Here is a 9,567-nt window from a genome sequence, read left to right on the forward strand (position 1 = left end):
GTGATTCAATCAATTGTTTATTAAATATTATTTTCTCTATTCTTAATGTTAATTCTATAAGGACTGATTTTATTATGTAAATTCAGCTACTTTAATTGGTTTATGAGGGGTTTCCTTTAGCATGATCTAAGATTATTCATTTATTTCAAATATTTGACATTCCTTTTGTTAATTTACACATATATATACATTTAAAACATGTAAGTCATACTTAACACATCGTAATTCAAAAAATAAATTCTGCACGCGCTCATGAAGGCTAGTTAAATAATTATGGGCACCAAAATCCCCACCAATATGCCGAGAGTGACGGACGTCCATCCCAAAACTGGTCGGTCCCCCAAGAGAAATCCCCCCGATACTTACTTGTATATAAATATATATATATATATATATATATATATATTATTCTTTTTTCCCTCTTTTTGGACAAGACTTACATATATATAATTAATATCAATTTTATACGTGAAGATTATTATAATATTTTTTTGGTCAATAGAAGATTATTATTTTATTTATTCATTGTAATGGACATATACTCATATAGAGTCTGGAGTTTCCTGCTAGTTTCCTTCCTCTTTCCCCCTTTACCGGCCGGGACTCTGTCGTTTACCAAGTTTCGACGCCAAGTTATTATATTATTATGGACGACTTTCTGTTTTTTTGGACTGCAGAAAGGTTGACTTGGCTTGGGTATTTCAGTATCATCCGTTCGGCAAGACAACCACGCCATTTTTATTTTGCGATCAGAACCACTGCATTGCCAAAAAGTTTATACCATGACAGCCAATCAAGCCTCCTCTTCATCCTCTTCAAAACTTTGGAAGTACGACGTGTTCTTGAGCTTCAGAGGCGAAGACACACGCAAAGGCTTCACCAGCCATCTTTATGCTGCACTAAAAGACAGGGGATACCAGGCTTATATCGACGAGGACGATCTAAAAAGAGGGGAACAAATAAAAGAGGAACTGCTCCGGGCAATCGAAGAGGCGAGGATCTCTATCATTGTCTTCTCAAAGAGGTATGCGGATTCGAGTTGGTGTCTTGACGAGTTAGTGAAGATCATGGAGTGTAGAGAAAAACTCGGGCGAGAGGTTTTGCCAATCTTCTATGATGTCGATCCTTCACTTGTGAGGAAGCAGGAGGGTTGTTTGGCCGAAGCATTTCAGAAGCACGAAGATGGCATCCGTGAAGAGAAAGATGACAAACAACGTGAAGCTAAGGAAAAAAGAGTAAAGCAGTGGAGAGAGGCTCTTACTCAAGCTGCAAATTTGTCTGGCCACCATCTTCAAAACTCGGCTAATGGGTAAGCTTATTTCATCAGACTATATATTTCCCTCTATATCATTGTTAGTTTGATCGGGTTCATATCATACAAGAAATTAGATTATAATCCTTAAATAAGATCGACTTTTCACAAAAGTTGGGTATGAGATTAAATTTTGATTTTGGTTATATACCACCTCAACATTTTTTCATATATCATCTCAAAATCTAGCTAACAGTTATTGACTTTTGATTTGTTTTATTTTGAGTATGAAAAATAGAATATTTTTAATTTAATTTGTATTCAATACCTCAAAATCTAGCTAACAGTTATTGACTTTTGTTTTGTTTTATTTTGAGTATGAAAAATAGAATATTTTTAATTTAATTTGTATTCAATACCGATAAATGATTACCTTGTTCTATTAGTTAGTATCACGTTGCAATAGATTGCATCTCATTCAGTGTAACACTTCTTTGTGTACATATATGTTTAGATGCGCTCGCATGCACACACACATATTATGTGTACTTATACATATGAACCTATCAGTGTATTAAAAGTATGAGGCGTGGACGAGGCGTTCGAGGGATAGCCCGGCGGACCTAAATTTTTTTAATATATACACTGAGCGTACACATTTATTATATTAAAAAAGAAGAAGATTATTAATCAATAATGACCTTGTGCACACACATATATATACATATATTATATAGAGGATGAAAAACACAATGAGCACATATATAGCAATGCACGCAAACAACACACACATCCATTATATAAAAAAATAAAAGGAAAAATTAGTATCTAGTCCCTAGTTACTAATGTTCATTGACTGAAACCTTATTAGTTCTTAGATTTTGATCTAAGTTCCTAACATTAATTTAATAATGAATTTACATATCAGTTACATAATTTTTTTTAAATAAAAATTAATAATTGATTTAGAATTTTAATACTCACACCTTTATTAAACTCCTAACTAATTTTTAATTCAAAACATTTCCAAAATAAAGAATAAGTTTGTACCCATTAGCGTTTTTTAAAAAATATTTTCAATTTTTTAATATTATATGTACCCATTCATGTAATTTTTTTCAAATTTTTAATCTTAAAATGTACTCATTCTTAAATATACCAATTTGTTATATGTAAAATGTACCCTTTTTTATATAAAACCTATTCAATTTTTTTCTAATCCATTTTTAAACTTATATGGGTACATTCTTTTTTCTTTGATTTGAGAATGTATCCATGTCAAGTTTAATCGAAGAAATTTACTAATGTTATTAAGCCTAATATCCATTTTTTTATTATTATTATTTTTAAGAATATACCCATGCTTTGGTACAATAATTTTTTGGTTAATTTTGATGAATGTACCCATGTTTACACACACACACTAGTATATTTATATTTTAATATTTTTAACCCCACAAATTATGGTTTTTTATTTAAAATCATTAATATAAACAACCATAAATTTCAATTTTTAATATAAAAAATATAAGAACGTACATAGAAATAAATTATGACATTAATTTCAAGGACTTCAATAAAAAATTGAAAACCAACAAGGTTTCAATCAAAGAATATTTATAGATAGGGACCGCATCCAAAGTTTCCCAAATAAAAATCAGAAGAAAAAAAAAGGCAGAGAGATGATAGTGCAAGGAAGAGGTATGAGGCAGTTAAAACCCTACCCAAAATTTGGGTTTGGGAGTAACAAATAAAATAAAATAAAATAAAATAAAAAAGAAGCAGCCAAACAAAGATGTCTGGACGCCCTGAGGCACGCCTTCCGCCCACTCCCTCAAAACAGAGGCGGTAACCCTTACTCCCAGCCTCAAAGGCCGCTTAGGCGCGCCCTGAGGCGAGCCTTTTAAAACATTAGAACCTATATATATTTATATACTGACATAAAAATATATAATGACATATATGCTCCTATGTATATATTTGTGTGACTATACATTTTGAACTTGTATATATTTATGTACCGATATATATGCATCTATGTATATATTTTGTGCACCTATACCTATGACCCTGTATATATTTATGATCTTAATTTACCTCCAAAATTGGTTTTATCTCACTTTGCTCCTTGAAACTGTTTTTTTTTTTTTTCAACTATTTTGTCCCACTTCATCCCATTTTGTTAAAGAAACGTTAAATGCAAGGGTATTTTGGATATTTCACTTGTTACACATCTCTTTGTCTTGCCTCCATCTTGCCCTTTAGTTTAGTTCACTGATCTTCTTGGCAAAACAAATTAGGGTTCATGAAAGAAGAGAAAGAAATTTAATGATTTATAGGTTTGACTTTAATGTTTCTTGGGAAAAATTGAAATAGGTCCAATTTTATAGACTACCTTTTGAAATAGGTCCAATTTTTAGTGACTTTTGACTTTTGAAATATGTCCAATTTTTAGTTACTTTGGACCCATTTCAAAAAACTCCTTCTTTCTTTAACGGGATAGGGCAAAGTGAGACCAAATGAGTTGAAAATGACAGTTTTATGGGCAAAATGAGACAAAACTAGTTTTAAGGAGTAAATTGCAACTAAATAGCAGTTTCAGAGGCAATTCAATTAATAAGCCTATAGTTTTATATTCATTAATAATGGTTTTAAAATCGTTCATTTTAAATTGCTAAATTCGATTTGATTAAGTACGAAATTCTAGATGGAAAAATTCAAAATAAATAAATGTAGGCAAAGGTATTATATATGATGTGGTAATAAATGTTGAATTTTGAACTTAAATCAGATCTTTAAATTCATCTATATTATAATAAAAGAATGATCTTATTTAGGCCCTATATTATATCAATGACAAACGTAGGTAAAATCAAATATATATTAACTGAATTTTTTTTCCTTGGCCATGGCACAAATTAATGTCACATTCCGACCCGGGGCGGATCACTTCGCCGGCCCGCTCCACCACCGTAGCACGATATTGTCCGCTTTGGGCTTACCATTCCCTCACGGTTTTGTTTTTGGGAACTCACGAGCAACTTCTCAGTGGGTCACCCATCATGGGATTGCTCTAGCCCCCTTCTCGCTTAACTTCGGAGTTCCTACGGAACCCGAAGCCAGTGAGCTCCCAAAAAGCCTCGTTCTAGGTAAGGATGAGAATATACATTTAAGGATCACTCCCTTGGGCGATGTGGGATGTCACAATTAACCTAAACTAACCTTTTTGTACTCGCTCATGCGCATACAAAATACATTTTTTATATCGCGTCGCCCTACATGCGATGTATAGAATTTTGGAAAGGTAAAATGGTAATTATTTCTGATAGTGGAGCATTGCATGGCCATTTGTATTTATCTCAAATCAACGTCGTCACAAAATATATCATACTTGAAGGACATGGAAGGGGTAGATAAATAAATTGGTATCGAACTCTTTATTCACGAAATTTAGACCTAAGACTTCTATGAACAAGCGATATGATTAATCTAAATTAAATTAATCTAATCCATGGACATAGCTCCAGCTGTGCCTTCATTGAGTCCACTAATGATTATGAATTGAATTTTCAGGCATGAAGCAAAGCTTATCAGGAAAATTGTTGACGAGAATATTAAAGAATGGTTGCCCAGAATAACCCAATTAGATGTGGCCAAGCACCCGATTGGAATTGATTATCGCATTCAAGATATTATCTGTCATCTTATTCATGGTGGTAGACCAGATGACGTTGTCATGGTTGGAATTTGGGGGATGGGTGGATTGGGTAAAACAACAGCTGCCAACGCCATTTATAACAAAATTCATCACAAGTTCCAGTTCAAAAGTTTCCTTGCCGACGTTCGCGATACTGCAAGTAAATATGGTCTGGTTAATGTGCAAGAAAAACTTGTTTCTGACATCTTGCAAGAACCCACCAAGTTCCAGATAAACAATGTCAATGCAGGGATCAGTGTAATAAAACAACATCTTCGACATAGAAAGGTACTTCTTGTTATCGATAATATCGATAAAATGGACCAACTAAATGCAATAGCTGGAAATCATAATTGGTTTGGACCAGGAAGTAGAATTATCATAACAACAAGAGATGAACATTTATTAAAGCGAGCAGACAAGGCATTTTTGGCTCAGAAAATGAATGAAGAAGAAGCTCTTGAGCTCTTTAGTTGGCATGCCTTTGAAAATAGTTATCCTCACGAAGGATATCTTAAACTCTCAAAAAAGGTTGTTTCTTATTGTGGAGGTTTGCCATTAGCACTTATAGTTTTAGGTTCTTTATTGATTGACAGGACCCAAGCACAGTGGGAAAGTCAATTGGAGAAATTGGAAAAAATACCTGAAGAAGAAATTCTAGAAAAGCTCAGAATAAGCTATGACGGGTTAGATGTTACACAGAAGGCTATATTCCTTGATATTTCTTGTTTCTTTATTGGAATGGACTTGATATATGTCACAAAAATATTAGATGGATGTGGCTGTTTTGCAAGAATGGGAATCACTGTTCTTTGGGAACGGTGCCTTGTAACCGTTGAAGATAACAAATTGAAGATGCATGATTTGCTTCGAGAAATGGGCAAAAGAATAATTTCTGAAAAATTTCCTAGTCACCCTGAACAATGGAGTAGATTGTGGGATTTTGAACAAGTAACAGATGTATTGACGGACAAATCTGTAAGTACATTCCCAATACTTTTTTTTTTATTGCTTTACAATTTTTTTTTGGGTCTATCAATGCATACAATTGTTTTTTTTAACAAAAACGTTTATAAAAAGGGGTGTGATATCCACACACTCCATTTTACTTCTCACACACCTTTTAAATTTTCGGGCGTCGGATCGGATGAATTGAAGAAGATCAACGAACATAAATTATCAAATGATGTATGAGAAGTAAAATGGAGTGTGTGAATAGCACACCCCTATAAAAATTTGGCTAACAAATATGTCCTCTATGTGTGTAATCAATTTTCACATGGCTAACAAATATGTCCTTCCATGTGTTTAACCATTTTTCACATGCAAATAAAATAAGCTTCTTCACTGAATAACCTTTCGTTTAACAGGGAACCGGAGAAATTGAAGGACTTACTCTAGATTTGCGAAGTTCTGATAAGGCTAGTTTCAGTACAGAAGCATTTACCAATATGAAGAAACTGAGATTGCTCCAGCTCAATGACGTAGAGCTTACCGGAGAGTACACATGTTTTCCCAAAAAGTTGGTATGGTTGTGCTGGCTTGGATTCCCTTTGAAGTCCATACCAGAGGACCTTTTTGATCAACCAAAACTGGTTGCTATGGACCTCAAGTATAGCAAACTCGTACAAGTTTCGGAGGGTTCCAAGGTACACTTCATGTTCCGTTTCTATTCCTTTTGGATATTTTTTTTTTTTTTTTTTGGTTTGATGAGATCTTCATTTTGGATTTAATTTCCACTTCTTTTTTGCTTTGTGTAACAGTCACTTGAGAAGTTGAGAATCCTTGATCTCAGTTTTTCCGGTGACCTAAAAAAGTCACCGGACTTTTCAAGGCTTCCAAATCTTGAAGAATTGATACTCGAATTCTGTGAGAGTTTATCTGAGATTCACCCATCCATTGGTCATCTTAAAAGGCTTTCTTTGGTAAATCTTAAATACTGCGATGCGCTAATGTATCTTCCAGGAGATTTCTGTAAGTCGAAATCCATTGAGATTCTTCTTCTTAGCCACTGCTCAAGATTTAGAGAACTGCCTGAGGGATTAGGGGAGATGGTATCGTTGAAAAAACTCAATGCAAAATGTACAGACATAAGACAGATACCATCGTCTATAGTAAGACTGAAGAACCTCGTGAATTTAAATTTATGTGGTGTGAGAGTGTCACCGTCGAGTTTACTTGGCTTAAACTCTTTAAGACAACTACATCTCTCAAACAACAATTTAATTGATGGTGCAGTTCTTAAGGATCTTGGGAGTCTGATTTCCTTAGAAAATTTGGATCTTCAAGAAAATAGTTTTTGTAGACTACCTAGCCTCAGTGGTCTTTCAAAGCTTCAAATGTTGTGCTTACATAATTGCCGAAATCTTTGTGAAATCCCCGATTTACCAACAAATTTGAAATTCTTGTATGCACGTAACTGCACTGCATTGGAAACCATGCCCGATTTTTCGGAGATTTCTATGATAGAGTTTGTTCTCAACGATTCTCCCAAACTCACCGAAGTGCCAGGCTTGGACAAGTCATTGAACTCCATGGTAGGGATTCATATGGAAGGGTGCATCAATCTCACTGCGGAGTTTAGGAGGAGCATCCTGCAGGTACCTTTCTCTATCCTTTACATGCTCTTCTTTTTTTGTTTCTATCCCACAAATGCACATTACGTGTATGTGACACTTACATTACATCATACAGGGATGGTCTTCTTGCGGTTATGGTGGCATTTTTCTCAATGGGAATTGTGTTCCTGACTGGTTCGAGTTTGTGGATGAGGGCGAGGAAGTTGAGTTTGTTGTTCCTCAAGGTGACGGCCGTAATTTTAAAGGGTTGACTTTGTTCTTCATTTACTCGCCAATCTATAAATTTGAATTTCATTTTGCTGTTATCGTTATGAATAAAACCAAGCATACTGAATTGCGGGCCTCCATAACGTATGTCTCAGTACCAGATTACTGTGATGGTAAAGACGATTATCTCTGGCAGGGACAATTGTCGCAAGATGTTCTCGATTTGCAAGGTGGGGACAGAGTTAGTATTTACATACAACCTACTCACACTTACGTGAGAGTGAAGAAAACTGGGGTTAATGTAGTATGGGACAAACTTATGACAGAAAATACGCATGATTGGCATTCCCATTTGTATGAATATGATCCACATCCAGATTGGTTTGGGTGGTTGGGTGCTGATGTTGAGGCAGGAGCAAGGGATGACGCATCTGGTGACGATTATTCTGATCCCAGTGATGAAATGTATGATTCTGACCCACATACAGATGAGGAATGGTTGTCGGAAACCGACGACGAGGCAGAACCACGTGACGACCTATCCGATGAAGATGAAGATGAAGACTTAAATGAAGATGAAGACGAAGACGAAGATGAAGATGAAGATGAAGATGAAGATGAAGACCAAGATGAAGATGAAGAGCAGATATCTGACTCAATGGGCGCACGTGATCCGAGCACTAATCAAATCATGAGTAGTACAGAAGAACAACTAGCAGTAGCAGTGCATGATCATGATCCTCTTGGCCTTGCGCATTTACGCCTTTCCTTGTCTCTTGATACTCTTCCTGCAGGCCTTCATATTCAGCCTCGTTTGCGACAGCCTCACTCTCACTCTCAGCCTCAAACTCGTCCTGAGAATCTCCCAGTATTGTTCCAGCCACAGGGTCCAGCGCCCCGTGAAAGTGGAGAGCAGACATCCGACCCAGTGGACGATGATCCTCTTGCGCACCTTTGCATATCTTTTGCACGTCTTTCTTTGTCTCCTGAACATTCATCATCTACTTTCGCAGCCCACATTCAGCCGGACGCCTGACTCTGTTGGTCTTTACCATTTGGAGAGAGTGAAACTAAGAGAGTTGAATAGCTGTACTAGCTAATCAACGCCAAGAAAGTCATTGCATGCAAATTTGCAGCCAGTCCCCAAGTCCAGGTTGTATAAAAAGACACTGTAAATTAGCTCCATTGTCCTTTCAAAATATTGTTTATACATGCATATATGGCATCCATTTGGGTGTATTGTATGGTTCATTTGCCTCGAGTGGCAAAACCAGGAGATTTCCTCAAGAGTCTGTTTGATACCCATTTTGCAATTTACTTTTTAGTTTTATTTATTTATTTAATTTAATTTTTTTAATTTCACTTCCAATTATATATGAAAGCTGTTAAGGAAAGATAGCTAAGAGAAGTTTAATGGGCCTCCCAGTGCACCCCCATATGCCTTCTTGCGGTTCCTAAGAATTATGTTTGAGGACCACCTAATATTACGGTAGATTGTATTTCTTTTTAATCATAAGTGAGAGGTTTTACGTTAAACATCGAATTATTAGTTCAAGAAGTCGTTGTTATAAGATATTTGATAATCTTTGTAGTTTCGTGCTCGTTTCTTTCCTCTTTTCTCTCTTTCCTGTCACCTTTCCAGCCGGCAGTATGTCGTTACTCATCCATACGCTTAGATTATATGATTATATCTTGTTGAAGGAGCTTGAATTGGGTAGGGTATTTCAGAATTACCAGCGTTGCAACAACGCACTGCCATTCAACAGTCGGGACCGGAACCATTAGTGAATATGATGACAGCTCATGAATCCTCCTCTTCATCTTCATTCACC

The 9,567-nt window shown here is 35.6% G+C and overlaps 1 protein-coding gene across 1 annotated transcript; it reads left to right on the forward strand.

The window, feature by feature from the left end:
• Positions 1-702: 702 nt before the first annotated feature.
• On the forward strand, positions 703-9,040 carry LOC137729911 (TMV resistance protein N-like). The gene is made up of 5 exons (XM_068468967.2): positions 703-1,309; positions 4,826-5,927; positions 6,320-6,598; positions 6,713-7,549; positions 7,644-9,040. The coding sequence occupies exons 1-5, from the start codon at positions 783-785 to the stop codon at positions 8,769-8,771; spliced, it is 3,873 nt and encodes a 1,290-aa protein (XP_068325068.1). The 5' UTR covers positions 703-782; the 3' UTR covers positions 8,772-9,040.
• The last annotated feature ends 527 nt before the right edge of the window (positions 9,041-9,567 follow it).

This window comes from Pyrus communis, chromosome 15 (genome assembly GCF_041283825.1).
Source record: "Pyrus communis isolate YQ-2024b chromosome 15, ASM4128382v1, whole genome shotgun sequence".
NCBI classification, from domain to species: Eukaryota; Viridiplantae; Streptophyta; class Magnoliopsida; order Rosales; family Rosaceae; genus Pyrus; species Pyrus communis.